Source organism: Eutrigla gurnardus (assembly GCF_963514095.1).
Source record: "Eutrigla gurnardus genome assembly, chromosome: 9".
Lineage (NCBI taxonomy): Eukaryota > Metazoa > Chordata > Actinopteri > Perciformes > Triglidae > Eutrigla > Eutrigla gurnardus.
The window spans coordinates 3147958-3164555 of record NC_139923.1 but is presented as its reverse complement, the minus strand read 5'-3'; the positions used below and the strand labels follow the sequence as shown (position 1 = coordinate 3164555).

The following is a 16598-nucleotide window of genomic DNA, read 5'->3' as shown; positions in this document are numbered from 1 at the left end:
CTAGTGTTTTTATATGGTGGTAGTAGTACATTTACTTCACCACTGGTCCAGGAGAAGCTGCAGGATCAGGATCAGGATCAGGATCAGGATCAACATAGATCTGGTGGCAGAGTGAGGGAAGAAGATCATGTTCATCAGTTCACTAATGATGGATTCATCAGTGAGAGTAGGAGTCCAGTAAAACATGATCCACTCCACATTGGACAGTTCTCCACCAGTTGGGCTGCTTTTGATTTGATTGAAGTAATAATTGGAATAATGTATGTTACTTTTGGTAGCATGTGGACCGTTTTCTCAGAATAAATGTGATGGGTCACAACACGATTTGACCATTGATAGTCCATGATTCAGGATTGTGGGCTCCAGTAGACATTTAAATTCTATTACACATAGACATTTTCTCACTAGAAATAATATTTTTTTTACAAATTCATAGTTGTACGATATAATTTTTTTGGTGGAGACCATTTTTCATATTGTAATTGAGGTTTTTGGGTGACTGGACGTGTTCGAGGTTTGATCTTATAATCAGAAGCTTTATTTTTCGTCTTGCACTCCAGTCTCGGGAAAAGGGAAAACTCTGAAGGGACCAATTATATCATTTTCTCTCTTCCCAGCAGCACAGGTCAAAACTACAGGTCAAAACTACAGGCCAACATCTTCAGCTTGGTCCTGTGCTACTGGGAAGGAAGAAAACATGTTAGGCTCTTTAAAAGTCCCATATTATGAAATACAGGTTTTCTCTGGTCTCTACACCTATAAACTAGTCCTCCCTGAGCCCCTTCAACTCCCAGAATGGGGAAAACAAGCGACTCCTGCATGGTCTCTGCAGCGCCCCCACTGGTACAACAGCGCTCCTACAGGCTGTTCAGATTCAGCTCCTGTTGTTACGTAACGAAGGGAGTCATTTGCATAGACCGAACTCCTCTGATGATGAGAGATATCTGAGAGGGGGCGTTCATCACCGAGGTGAAGTTCGGTGTGTCCTGCGGTGAAACAGCAGTGAGATAGCTCTAATACTGGCCTGTATTCTATTACCGGCCGGTCTCTAACATTGGCCAGTCTCGCTGTCGGTGGAGGTAAATAACGGCCGGTCTCTAATGGAGGCCGGGGGAAGTGTCCACAGGCAGCGTTATTTCCACGCTTCCCATTCATTGTCAGCAGTGCAATGCCTTCGTGTCACAGAGATTTTGGCTGAAGCTATATTAGAGGATTTATGGTATGTAAGAAGCCCTGCAAAGCATTCGCCTGACGGCAAGTGTCGAGAGACGGCGCCGCCTCCCGCAAGCTCTCGAAAATCTTTTAAACTGACCGTTGTCTATCCAAAATAAAGACAGATTCAGCAACTGCATAGCTTATTTCTCGCATTAAAATGTTTTCAGAAATACATTTCGGTGAACTATTGTCGTAAAATAAGAGAAAGCTTGAAATCTGGGAGCAGACAGAACAGCTGTGAAAACGATCGTCCAATCAGATGCAGCCATGAAGTGTGCGCGTGATTGTATGAAGGACAGTGCCTGTCAATCATCCTCCTAGTGGCAGCCCACCAAGCGTGCAATACTGGCAAACGTTTACCGTAATATGGCAGCTGCGGAGCCAAAGAGGAGACTTTTTCAATAAATGAACCTCGTATTTTATAGGTTCAAATAGACACAAAATCTTGTTTTTATTCATTCTACTGGTAGTCCGTTTTGCTTAAATAGAAATAGGGGCCTGTCTCTAATTCTGGCCTCCTTCCAATAAAGGCCTAGGCCGTGATACGCTTGAGTAAATAAAGGCCCGGGCCTATATTAGAGGATTTATATTATATTTGGTCCCAGCTACAGAAGAACAGGAGAGACGGCGGTTGCGTTGCATTTTTAATGACAATGGGCCGGCTACGGTCCGTGTTAGCTTGTATGTGTGTGCTAACCACTTCACATTGGACTGCTTCCGTAAGGAGGGTCAGTACAAAGATGGCTTTGCCTCGACACTGACCCTCGTAAAAGGATCTGTTCCAACCATACGGGACCAGCAACTTCACCTGAGACACATAGGCGAGCCATAGCGGTACATCCACGTAAACATTGGTGCATGCTAACGCTAGCGTAAGCGGCATCGTCTCCATCTCTCTCCAAGTAGGCGATGACAGACGGAGCTCATCAGCATTTAAAGGTGCAGACACAGAAACAGCCTGTTCTCAGCAGAACTCATTTGAGCAACTTTTAGACAGCTGAAATTCAGGACCATGGATGGGTTTGGGGCAATGCATATGAAATCCAGTGTTGTTGGACCTCTGACAGCTGTGTGGAATTGATTTAAATCAGTATAATAGGGGACCTTTAAAGGCATGTTTGAGTCTCTGATGGGGTTATTTGGGGTCAGTGTCTCCAGTTTCTGTAATGATTTTTTGATTTTCTGACGGTTTGTAGACAGACAGACAGACAGACAGACAGACAGACAGACAGACAGACAGACAGACAGCAGGACTTAATTCTCGGCTTCTTTCTCTTCAGTGTCCAAAGGATGGAGAGACTCTGGAAGCAGAAAACGCCAGTATGGTAAATAAAAGCTTTCTTTCTGTAGCTCTGACCTCATTAGCGCCACCTGGGGGCTTTTTAGAGACAAGAAAGTATTCAGAGCTCATGTCAGTTGTTTTGGCCAGATTTCTAATCACGTTCTCTTATTCTTTGATCAAATAGTTCCCGATTTTAGACAAAGTGGTTGTTAAGATGAAAATAAAACATTTGACAACAGTTTTATATTGAATGTATTGGGAGGGGGGGGGCATCAACAAACATGTTTTTTACATCATATTATGGCTGATTTAAAGCATCCTCATTGTCTGCTTGTGTTGTGTGATTTGTCTCCTGAAGACGGGTCCAGTCCGCCTCTTCGTCCCTTACAAGAGACGGAAGAAAGACAACGAGCCTCTGGTCACCTCCCCGAAAAAGGAACTACCCGCCACCAAAAACATTACGTTGACTCCGGGGACCACATGTACGTCAGGTGACCTCAGTCTGATGTGTGATTGGAGGAGCGGCAGCGCCTCTGTGTATTTATTTAAAGTTTATTTGAGTAGGGACAGATATAAAAACTAGATAATGTTGAACAGTCATCTGATGTATGCATCATAGTGTTTTTAGCCAAAGCTAATTCACGACACTCGTCCCTAGTCAGGCTTTTGGTTAAAAATGATAATACAGATTAACATGCACACACAGCAGAAGAGAAAAGATAGTTTGTACAGTTTTTGTGTTTTAATTCCAACTCTATCATACACTCATGTGTTCAGTGACAACAGCTTGTTTAAAAAAAAGAAGAGAGTCCATATATATCGTCCATTTATGGAGATGAGGCAGTTTTCCTTTCTTAATCTTTGTCCCTGTAAAACACCTCTTAGTTATTAATATGAATTAAATATTGACTTATTGCATGTTTAGTATTTGGTGATCATCTGAATGAGACATGAAGTCATTGAACATTATCTAACATATGTCCTCCACCAACAGTCACCATGTCCCCATCAGGACAGTTCACCACCTCTGGCACCTTGACCTTTGACCGCACGCCACCTGGTGACGCCGCCGCCGCCGCGGCTGCTGCTGCAGCCATCATCTCAGAGGGCTCCACGCAGAGCGAGGTGTTTGCCAGCACAGCAGGTACCAGCGCCATGCTTTCTTCCACAATGTCCATCCTCCAGGACGTTTGAGTGTTGTCAGCGGTGTCTGAGGGAGAGACATGGACATGTTTAGATCAAACTCAATCCATTTACACAGAACTGCATTGAACTCATCAAAGAAAGGCAGCATCAGAGACCTTATCTCATTATTAGGACTTGTATATCTCAAAGAATAATCAAATCAAAGAATACTCAAAGTTATGACAGTAAATCACATGACAAATATTAATTGTAGCGGACCCTTGGCGTCAACAAATAAAGCGGAGAGATTCATGACGGGTGCTTGAATTTGATTGTTGCTGTTGCATTGTGAAAACTACGGAAAAGAAATACAGAAAGAAAAAAGAAAGAGATTAGACAAAACGCAAACATGTCACTCACAACTTCCACCCACTTTCAATAGAAAAATAAAAGATACATTCATTGAAAAACATTTATTTCATTATTAACTCGGGAATAAAATAAAAGCCCAAATACGAGTTACACATACCTCGTTCCACTAAACCAAGGGAGCTGATAGTATTCTGTGTCGAAGGCCTTCTGGAGAATATTCCCCCTAATGACAATAAAACAAACTTAGAACAGATCGCAGCAACCTAAACAACATAAAGATGGTAGTGATAACATTAAATAAGGGCATGCTTCACTATGCCCTGAAGAAGGCCCCATGCCGCTACGCGTGGGCATTTTAAAGTTGTCCATTTAGGACATGTCATTTTTGAGTGCCTCGGCTATCAGAGATTTCTTTCTCTACACTGCCTCAAGGGCAAGCTTACTTAGGGATCAAAGGAACACCTCGGCAGCACAGACAACCCAGCGGGAACAAAGGAGATGGTGATGGAGACACGCACAGGTGAGGAGGCGCACAGGTGAGGAGGCGCACAGGTGAGCTTACAGGACTCATGGGCTGCGTTTCAATAACAGTTTGAGTCGCCCTCGCTCACTCGCCCTCAGCCCTTGCTATGACGTCACACGGAGGCCACTTGGAGGGCGGAGGGAAAGAGGGCGGAGGGGGAGTGAAAGGGGTAAATGGAACACACCTGCCCTCGTTCACTAACAGCCCAGACAATCATGGATCAACCACACGTTGTTGGAGTAGCGCTATACTGCCTATTCCAAATTACACAAAATATGCGGAGACTCATTTCATTGAGACGAAGACGTATTCTGCACTTGATGGCAATACGGCTGCTTATATACTTACACTTGTAAACGTTGGGCTCTGCCATAACTCTGCAACAGACAGTCTAACTGCACAATTTAAGAAAATGAATTAAATTTAATTCATTTTCTACTTTCTTCTTTCTTCTTCTTCCTTGGTGATGAATAGACAGCAGACAATGGTGTTTAAGGTTCATTATCGCCACCGCATGGACATATTTTTCGTGCACCACTGCAATGCATTGTGGGTGATATACAGCACTGAAGTGGCCATCGTTGTTCACTCGATCACTCAGCCCTCAAGGGTCGATCTCACGGAGTTCACTTCAGCTGTTCAGGGAAATGGAACAGCCCTTAAGATGGCGGCGGGGATTCCCCCGACGGCAAGTGCTTAGGGCAAGTGAGCGAGGGCGACTCAAACTGTTATTGAAACGCAGCCATAGTCTCCTCCCTTTTATAACCTGCCTCCCTCGCCAAGACTGGCCACTAGATGGCAGTACAAAGCCATCCACTGGCTCAAACACAAATAGAGGACGAGGTGACAGCCCAAAACAATCTACTGTTCTTTACATTAATGCTAAGATAATATTCTTGTCATTAGTATTATGACATATTTTCCTTCCCTAGTTTTGAATGCTTTTATGTTGGCAGCTCTGGACCTTTGAATGTGTTAGTGTAGATGTTGGGCTGAACTCGACACTGAAGTCCCGGTTAGGCCTTGTAAATGGATCGCCAATTTCTGACCTAAAAACAGATGTGAGTGGACTGCTGAGATGAAATAACGGTGGGTTTATAGCAAGTTTCCTTGTTTCCAAACCGGGGGACAGAAAATGCATCATGTGAGTAGTGCTGATGGTGTTTTATATGACGGCGTATTAGGGCCACTGTAGAGGGGAAATGGAGCCGAGAGAGGGGGGCGACTTTATTACAATGCTAATTAAGTAGCAAATCTGCGACTTTATAAAGTATCAAATCTGCAACTTCTTTTCCTCTCAATATTGCCCCACGTTGCTTTTTCCCCCTCCAGTGGCTCTATAACGCCGTCGTAGTTTGAGGAGAGGATACACAAATGCATCCTTGAAAATCAAAGGACTCCGTCGTCTGTTCTTTGTTTGATCGTTCCCTGACTTTCCTGGAGCGCCACCTGCAGGTCCATGTTTCCACACATCCAGTATCTCAAAACTACTGAATTAGAACAAACACAGCACCATCTTGGATGTTTGATTCGTCCTCCTCCTTAATGATCTGTCTCACAATCCCCTGTATGGCCGCTGCCCTGCAGCCTATCCATCATCTTATCAGGTGTCAAGGAAGCACCAGCTGCTGTTTGATTGGCTGTCCTGTTGCTGTAACGAGCTCTCAGGAGAAGCCCATCGTGTGACTGATTTCTCTGTCTGATACTCGTTAAAGGACTATTCTGAGATCTCCGAATGCTTCTGTTAACACTTGGACGAACACTGAATAATAATATCATTATAACTAGCCGCGAGCATGTACCCAGCATGTAGCTGCTTTTGTTTCAGCTTGTGAGTCTGTGTGGCGTTGGTGTTGTGTGTGTGTGTGTGTGTCAAAATCTGCTCCTGGAGGCACCAGTCTGACCACCTGTCTGTCTGTCTGCCTGTTTGCCTGCCTGCCTGCCTGCCTGTCTGCCTGTCTGTCTGCCTGCCTGTCTGCCTGCCTGCCTGCCTGTCTGCCTGTCTGTCTGCCTGCCTGTCTGCCTGCCTGCCTGCCTGTCAGTCTGCCTGCCTGTCTGCCTGTCTGTCTGTGGACAGATATTGTCTCGGTGAAAGCAGTTGTGCAGGATACGTCACCTTTTACAGAATGAAGGCCAGGTTTGAACATGGGTGTGGTCTGAGCGACAGATCGTACTACAAGGTGGTCTTTAGTTAACGTTTGTTATTGATCACATTTCTGATGCTCATATTTTTTTTTTGTTATTAGCAGCTGAGAAAACATGGAAACTGGTGATATTTCATTCAGAGCTCAAATGGTTAGAAATAAGAACATATCTGTTATTTTAAATATTGGAAACCATTAACTGTTGATTGGACCTTTAAACCATCGTGACTGGAAGGCTGCTGGGAATACACACACACACACACCGTGTACATCTGTGTGGACACTGATTGATTCAACACATTCCTGAGCCCCGTAACCAACCGCAGCATCACGACTCAATGTCGAACCCGAACCCTCGAGGCCTGCACACGGTCGGACGCTGGACATGGTCAGGCCGACCGGAGAGCGTCTGTTGTCCTAGTTGTTGTGGTGCGCCGTACACTTTTGTCACTAGCAGCCAACAGAGAAGTTACTCTTATTGGCTGTTCAGAGAAACCGAAGTGAGTAAAGCATGGGTGACTAAAGTCAAGAGGGTTCACACAGAAGGCTTCCTCACCTGGTCAGTAGGCGCGGTTTAAACATTTTCAAACCGGTCAGATACTTAGCCAAAGACCGGACCAAACCGGTTTACCCACCTTTCCCACTAGGCGTCACTTGCCACAGCAGACCCTCAGAGTGATGCGTTGGTTTTTTTACACAGAAGTTCCCGCGGTAAGGAGAGTCAGAAATATGCTGCGATCGTACCGTTTATAAAGAACTTTGCTTTGCGGCGTAACGTGATGTTTATTCAACGTTATTCTCCTGAAAAGCCGACACAGAACACCAACCAACAATATAATGTACAACAACACGAAACAATAAAGGCTAAAATAACAAGCCATTAACAGTTTTTATTTTCAGCAGGACAACTTTAGCGCATGGAGAAGTTGATGAGCGCCTCGCTCTTCTCAAGTCCTCTGCAGCCTATTCTACACAGTGGCAGTTTGTTAAAAAAACTGCCACACAGTGCTGCACTTGCTTTTCGCCACCATCGCGTCCCTGAGTCAACTTGAAGTCACGCAACACTGGCTGTGGCCGCAGGTTTTTTTCTACGTAACATTGTGCCCCATCATGTAGGCGGATAACTGCACTTGTGGGAACATTGAATTATATAGTTAGTTAATGTTATTATCTGAAGCTTTCAGGCAACATTATCACCCCTAAAAATACTATAGGCGTATATATTGGTGAGAAATAAACGAGGAGGAAAAATGACGTGTAAACGGTTATTGATTTTTCTAAACGCTTATGATTTATTATCCGCTTATACGTGAAGATGTCGACACCCCTATGGTATACATGTAAGTAATAGACAGTATATAATGAATAATTTAATAATAAATGATCCCAACGTGCAGATGTTGTTCTCCATGATATTGTACGAGATTTAGAATAACATTTTAAAAAAATAACAAAAGAAAACTTGAAGAGGAGTTTCTACTGGGATGAGCCTCATCATCTTTATCAGCTTTATTGTATCTCATCTACATTATAGTGGCAGATCTACAGTGTGGAGGAACTACTCAGGTCCTTTACTTAAGTAAAGGTACTCACACCACATTGTAAAAATACACCGTTACGAGAAAATGTCCTGCATTGAAAATATTACTGAAGTAAAAGTATGCAAGTATAATCAGGAAACTGTATTAAAAGGAAAAATGTCCCATGTGCCTGTACAGTAAGTCCCATGGAATTAAAACCACCTACTTTATTGCTTGTTGTATGGAGCACCTCAGTCTCCTCTGTCGTTTTGCAGTGAGCCAGACATTATTATATTATATTTTGAAGGGCTTAATTCAGCAGTAATTAATGACTATTAATATCCTGGTTATTTTACAAGTACTTATTGAATAAATCCATCGTCCTCTTGCTGTGTATGGAGATCAGAATTGCGTCCATAGTAATGGTCTGCTGTTCATAGTAGCAGTCGGTAGATGGCCCTAATTGACCAATCAGAATCAAGTATTCAACAAAGCCCAGTGATAAACTGATACATATCGTATTTTTGGATTATTATTATTATTACTCGTGTATTAATGTAAAACTAGGATTTTACATTTGATTTTTATTGATGAATCTGCTATTTCCTCCATTAATCAAATGATTGTTTGGTTTGTAAAGAAAAGTGAAAGTATAGAGAAATGTGTCAAAATCACCCAAAGTAACACCTTCACCAGTTTAGTTCTAGTTCAATATTATTACATAATAAAACATGTTTCTTTGCGTTTGTTAACAGAAATTAAAAGCAACCAAGAAATGTTGGATGAAAAGTAATAAAAAATGATGATCAAACTAGTTGCCAAATACACCGTCCGTTGACTAATGGCTTCAGCTGTACTTAATGTTTTGTGTGCAAAGATCTCAATCCTCAAAGTTAATACAGCTGTCATATAATTATAATGATGTAAAAACAACACTTTCCCCTTCTGAGAAGATGTATTTATGTAGTTACATTCCATCACTGCAGGACTGCACCAGAACGATGTTGGGAGAGATTTAGATTAGATTAGATTCAACTTTATTGTCATTGCACAAGTAAGGACAACCAGTACAACGAAATGCAGTTTAGCATCTAACCAGTAGTGCAATCAATAAAACGTTTCTGTTAAAACAGCGCTATAAGAATAATAATAATAATAATAATACATAAGACACAGATAGCAGATAGCAGCTGGTCAACAAAGTTAAAAATATCCAGTCAGTTTTTAAGGTGCATATAGCTCTGAGGGTCCATAGAATGCACTATGAATATAAAGTGCAAGTAATACATAAATGGTTAATACAGTTGATCCACATTCATTTTAAAGTGCATATAGTTCTGAAGGGTCCATAGAATGCAGTTTGTGTTAGTTAGTGCATTAGTTAGTGCATATTGAAGTGCATAAGTAAAGTGCATAGGTGGTTTGAGGTAGTCAGACTGACCATAGTCCATGTTCAAGAAGGGGAGGGGGGGGGGGGGGGGGGGGGGGGGGCTAGTGTAGGGTCTTTGTGTTGAGCAGTGTTGTAGTGTTGTGGAAAAAGCTGTTTCTGAGCCTGCTGGTGTGACTCCTGAGGCTCCTGTAACATCTCCCGGACGGGAGGAGAGAGAACAGGGCATGACTGGGGTGTGTGTGGTCCTTGATGATTTTGTTTGCACGTTGCAGACACCGTGAATGATGAAGATCAGTGAGGGCAGGGAGTGATGTGCCAATTATTTTCTGAGCAGTTTTAACGACTCGCTGTAGGGCTTTCCTATCAGCCATAGTGCAGTTACCATACCACACCGTGAAGCAGTTGGTGAGGATGCTCTCAACGGTGCAGCGGTAGAAGTTCCGGAGGATCTGAGGGGAGAGTCCAGCTTTTTTCAGTTTTCTGAGGAAGAAGAGGCGTTGTTGAGCTTTCTTGATCAGAGTGGAGGTGTTGAGTGACCAGGAGAGGTCTTGTGAAATATGGACACCCAGGAACTTGAAGTTGGTGACCCGTTCCTCTTCAGCCCCGTTGATGTGAATGGGTGTGTGTATGCTTGCCTTTGATTTCCGGAAGTCAACAATGAGTTCTTTGGTTTTGGTGGTGTTGAGCACAAGATTGTTACTAGCACACCAAGCTGCCAAGTGCTGGACTTCCTCCCTGTAGGCTGATTCATCATTATTCCTGATCAGGCCGAGCACTGTTGTGTCGTCTGCGAATTTGATGATGGAGTTGGAGTTGTGAATGGGGGAGCAGTCATGGGTGAAGAGGGTGTACAGTAAAGGGCTGAGCACGCACCCTTGTGGTACACCAGTGTGTAGAGGAAGTGTAGTGGAGGAGAGGTTGTTTAACCTCACCGTCTGTGGTCTGTTGATCAGAAAGTCCAATATCCAGTTGCAGGTGGATATGCTGATGCCAAGCTTGTGTAGTTTCATGATCAGATCAGATGGTATGATTGTGTTGAAAGCTGAGCTGAAGTCTATGAATAGCAACCTAGCATAGGAATTGCTATTGTCCAGGTGGGTGAGGGCAGAGTGAAGGGCTGTGTATATGGCATCCTCAGTCGATCTGTTGGCACGGTATGCATACTGGTGGGGGTCTAATGCAGGAGGAAGGCTGGGCTTGAGGTGAGCTAAGATTAGCTTCTCAAGGCACTTGGTGATGATGGGGGTCAATGCTACCGGTCGATAGTCATTCAGACACGCTGGGTTAGATTGCTTGGGCACGGGGACGATGGTGGTGGTCTTGAGGCACACGGGAACAACAGCCTGGGCCAGTGACAGGTTAAATTTCAGAAAGAAAATCAAATATGAAACTCTGAACGTGAGGAAGACACCTGTGGAAATGACACAGGTGCTACCAACTGTACCAAATGAAAACGTTCCCTGATTTTATTCTAATCCTACCAAACTGTCTTCAGATTTAAACTGTCACAAAGGAGCTTCTTTGTAGAAAAGGACTGGGAATTAGCAGATTAATTAATAGGATTAATAGGAAAGCAAGAGTCCAGTTCATTCTTCTTTGAACACGGCTTGTGCTGGACCTGTTTCCCCAGGACGTGCTAGATCAGAGCCTGAGATGGATGTCCACTTATTTTTGGACTCGTCCGCTCTCAGAGGAGCTCAGAGATGTCAGTGATTCCATTACCAAGGCAGGAATATGTTGTGTAGGTAGGTCAGGAGTGAATATATACCAAGGATGCACAGACACATCTGCTCATACCAGCTGCTCTGTTTATATATATATATATATATATATATATATATATATACACTGTCACAACCTGGCTCTTTGGGCCACGACAAGACGGGAGACACACTGAATTTAAGAAGGTTTAGCAAAGTATATTTATTTAACATAAAGCAACGCAATGTGCAACAAAGGAAAATAATAAACAGATGGGATGTGACCATCAGTCTATCAGTAGTGTAGGATGTGCATGTGTGTACAATGTAATGGATGTGTGTTGTAAAGTGCATAACTGAGCATAATGGAACTTAAGAAAACTGCAGCTGCCACATCACCCGTAGGACATCTGCTGGAGAGGAGAGAGAGAGAATGAATGAATCATGGGTCGTTTTATAATCTCAGGAACACTGGGCCCAGGTGCCCATGATTGACCAAAACTCCTCCCACAAACCCAAGTCACATCAGGAGCCTGCTGCCTCAACAGCAGGGGTCATCACACCCTCCCCCTTAAGATTGAGTCCCGACAGGGATCACCACAAACCCAAACCCAACAACTACGCTACTACCTTACACACATCCCACTGCAACCAGGTACCTGAAAATGAAACATTTTAATAGGGAGATGAGAACAGTAGGAAGGATAACAGACTACCATTTAACCCACAGGGGCACGAGAAAAAGCATCGGCCATTAAATTGTCCTTGCCCTTAATGTGTCTGACCTCTAAATGATGGCCCTGCAAGAACAAAGTCCATCGCATCAGACGGTGGTTTGGGCAGTGCAGTGAACTCAAAAAGGTCAAAGGGTTATGGTCAGTGAAAACAACTACTGGTTCCCCCCCAGTACCAACATAAACCTCAAAATGCTGAAGCGCCCAAATGAGGGCCAGCGCTTCCTTCTCTATAGTTGAGTAGTGCAACTGGTATGAGTTGAACTTTTTTGAGAAGTAACACACAGGTTTATCAACTCCCCCCTCCTCCTGTAACAACACTGCCCCTGCGCCCACTTGACTGGCATCTGCCTGGATCTTAAACGGCTTATGCAAGCACGGTGCAGCCAGGACTGGAACTGAGCACAGGAGCGATTTCACATTTTCAAATGCACTTTGACAGTGAGGAGACCACACAAACTTCACCCTGCCCTTCAACAGGTCAGTCAGCGGTGCAACAACAGTTGAAAAGTTTTTACAAAAACTCCTATAATAGCCGACTAAACCTAGAAACCGCATCAATTCTTTCTTCGTAACTGGAACAGGATACTGCACAACAGCTCTAACTTTAGCATCGACTGGACGCACCTGCCCCTGTCCGACCACCCGGCCAAGATACGTCACCGTCGCCCTGGCAAACTCACACTTTGCCAGATTGATTGTGAGTCGCGCCTCAGCCAAACGACTGAACAAGGCACGGACGCGCCCGACATGAGCATCCCACGTGTCACTGAAAACAACTACATCGTCCAGATAAACTGCGCAACCTTCAAGACCTGCAACAACCGTATTCATTAGACGCTGAAAAGTTGCGGGTGCGTTCCGTAGCCCAAAACTCATCACGGTATATTCATACAGTCCTGTAGGCGTTATAAATGCAGAAATCTCCCTAGCACGAGCAGATAGTGGGACTTGCCAATACCCCTTCAGCAAGTCGAACTTGCTCACAAATTGTGCTGCACCGACCTGGTCTATGCAGTCCTCCATTCGCGGCAACGGATAAGAATCTGATTTAGTGACCTTGTTTACCTTTCGATAGTCAGTACAGAACCTAGGAGACTTGTCCGACTTATCGACCAACAGACAGGGTGACGCCCAACTGGATGACGATGGAACTGCAATGTGATGGTCCAGCATATACTTGACCTCAGATTCCATTACTTTCTGTCTGTGTGGTGCACACCTATAGAAACGCTGTTTAATTGGTGTACTGTCTCCAACATCAATATCATGTTCTATCAAGTGTGTACGCGATGGTGTATCACTAAACAGGACTGGATACTCCCTGATTACCTCTTTCAGCTCACTGCTTTGAACTTCAGACAAGTGAACAAATAAACTCTCCAAGTTACACAACGTCTCTGAATTTTTTAGCCTACTACACATCACAGGATCATCAGGTGCTCGAACATCCCCCTCCATGCTCACCATACCCGGAGCCATCAAAGCTGAGGGCACAGAACCCACAGTGAGTACAGGACTGATATCTAAACTCTGCGCACTGGACCCAGGTGCAACAGTTTCGTCACGAGAATAATACGGCTTCAACAGGTTGACATGACAGAGGCGAGAAGACTTCCTACGCGTCGGAGTAGAAATGAAATAATTTTGCTCTGAAACTTGTCGCTCCACAGTGTACGGGCCTGAGAACTTTGCCTGAAATGGTGAACTCACAACCGGAGTGAGGGCCAAAACCTGATCCCCAGGAGTAAACTGGCGACGCTCTGCCCGACGGTCATACACAGCTTTCATTTTAGATTGAGCTACTTCCAGATTTTCACGCGCTTTTTCAACAGCTGTATACAAACGATGACGGAAACCGTTCACATAATCAATCAGATTCTTAGGTGGATCAGTATCACCCAAGCCATCCCGCAGGACTGCCAAGGGACCCCGCACTGTATGGCCAAAAACAAGGTCATTAGGACTAAACCTAGTGCTCTCCTGCACAACCTCTCGGGCTGACAACATTAACCAAGGTAGGCCTTCCTCCCAATCTCCCCCCATCTCCGTGCAAAAAGCACGCAACAGGGACTTTAATGTTTGGTGAAAGCGCTCCAACGCTCCCTGACTCTGGGCATGATACGCAGACGCACGGTTGTGCTTCACCTTCAACTGCTTCAACACCTGTGAAAACAAGTGAGATGTAAAATTAGAGCCTTGGTCACTCTGAATCACACGTGGAATGCCGAAGATGGAAATAAACTGTGTCAACGCCTTGACTATTGATCTCGCAGAAATAGAACGCACAGGATATGCTGCAGGGTATCTTGTCACCTGACACATTACAGTTAGCAGGTAAGAGCAACCAGACTTTGAGGTTGGTAACGGCCCCACACAGTCTATGATCAAATGTTCAAATGGTTGACTGATTGCTGGAATGGGACAAAGAGGCGCTGGCTTGATTGAGTGACTGGGCTTACCTGTAAGTTGACATGTATGACATGATTTTATATAATTAGCAACATCACACTTTAACTTTGGCCAAAAAAAATATCGCAAAACCCGGTCATAAGTTTTTCTCACACCCAGATGACCTGATTCATCATGTGCAGTCTTTAATACTGTGTCACGGAATTTTTCGGGCACAACAACCTGAAACACAGGCTCACCAACATAGTCACCCTCACAAGGCACCCATTTCCTCACAAGCAACTCATCCTGGAAAAAATAGCCACGAGCCACATTTCCCATTTCACTCTCCGGCAAAGCACTGGTCACCAAACTGGACAGAGACTGATCAACCTGCTGACATTTAACCCACTCCGCTCGAGGGATGGATGGGGGAAGATCAGGTAGAGGAATCACAAGTTTCATCTCCTTTTGCTCTCCACTAACGACCAAGTCTGACGCATCCCTAGCACGCTGTGCACGGGTCATGGCGCAGGCTGGAAACGCAGCTGGATATTTCTGACCACACTCATCTGGCCCAACTGTTACCAACAGCTTAGATGTAACTACAGGAGACGGCGGCACACTAGCCCACACCGCGCTACCAGCCAGATCATTTCCCAGAATCAACTCCACTCCATCCACTGGCAATGCTGGACGCACACCAATGGCAACAACACCTTGCACCAGATCACAATCAAGCACCATGTTGTGCAGCGGTACAGGTACCAATCCCATCTCCATACCTCGCATCAGAATAAAATCCCCCGTTTCTGTTGCAGGCGAAAAAGGCAATACTGATCCCAAAATGAAAGAATGCTTAGCGCCTGTATCTCTCAAAACTTTTATAGGCACACGCTCCTCACTACCCACCAGAGAAACGACAGCGTCAGCAATGAAAGGCTCAAAATCACCACCACTCTCTGGACCAACACATTCAGGACCTGGCCCCTGAACACTGGAACAGGACAAGGCTGGAGCAGGAGCAGATGGATAAGATTTATGTTTATTCACACTCTGCAACACCGGACATTGATCCTTCCAGTGGCCCGCGCTCCGACAATAATGACATAAGCCCCCTCTGCCACCATCATCTCTCACCCGTGAGGCTTTAAATGTATGCGAGGGACCCGCTACTGAGGACTGAACACCGTAACCCGAGCTACCGTGGTTATTACTTCTACGTCTTAACTCACTGGCCGCGTACACTTCACCAAACCCACTCCTGTGCATTAACACAAAATCGTCAGCCAGCTCAGCCGCTCTATGTACGGTGGTTGCTTTCTGCTCACTTACATAAGTTGCAATGCGCTGAGGAATAGAATTTTTAAATTGTTCCAGCACCATCAACTCACAAAGCCCCTCAAAACTCTCGACACTCGCAGCGGAACACCAGCGGTTAAAATGGCATAGCAAATCACGAGCAAATTCAACATTTGTTTGTTCGTCACCTTTCCCCCAGATCCTAAACCTTTGACGATAAGCCTCGGGGACCAACTCGTATGCTTTCAAGACAGCAGATTTGACCTTAACATAACTCGTACAATCACTCGCACTCAGCGCTGAATACGCCTCCTGGGCCCTACCCGTAAGGACGCACTGGAGCATCAAAGTCTTGTCTGCATCAGGCCAATTTTTTGCATCTGCAATCCGCTCAAATAAAGTGAAAAATATATCCGGATCCCTGTCATTAAACCTAGGCATTAAGCGCAAATTAGCCCCAACATCAAACCTAACCTGCCCCGACTCAAAAAAACTTTCCTCTGCCATGTTCTGTGAAAGCTTACCATCACGGATCAAACTCAGTTTATACTGCTGCAAGTCCAGTTTCATCTTTTCTATTTGCTGCCGCTCCATTTCTACTTTTAACCGTACTTTCTCCTGCTCAAACTGTATCATCATCAGTTCCTTCTGCTGCGCAAAAGTCAGCCCTGCCACGGACACTGGTACGGACATTGGCACCGCTGCCACGTCCGACAAAAACTCTCCCTTCTTCAAAACCCCACTCTCCACTAAGGCGGACAAAATAATACTTTTAACCTCAGCCTTGGGTTTTTTATCTGCCACATTAATCTCATAATGTTCGGCTATTCGCATCAGCTGTTCTTTAGTACAGCCATTAACAAACACCTCCGAGGGCGCATCAAAAAACTCCGACAAAGA

At 44.7% G+C, this 16598-nt stretch overlaps 1 protein-coding gene across 2 annotated transcripts in view; it reads left to right on the top strand.

The window, feature by feature from the left end:
• Nucleotides 1-16598, top strand: part of deaf1 (DEAF1 transcription factor) — a 29340-nt gene that overhangs the window by 6309 nt on the left and 6433 nt on the right. Inside the window, exons 7-9 of one of the 2 annotated variants that reach the window (XM_084017240.1) lie at nucleotides 2496-2540; nucleotides 2856-2979; nucleotides 3492-3641. In XM_084017240.1, the coding sequence (XP_083873366.1) occupies nucleotides 2496-2540; nucleotides 2856-2979; nucleotides 3492-3641 (319 nt within the window). Of the gene's footprint in view, nucleotides 1-2495; nucleotides 2541-2855; nucleotides 2989-3491; nucleotides 3642-16598 lie in introns of both variants that reach the window. The other variant, XM_084017239.1, reaches the window with a different exon arrangement.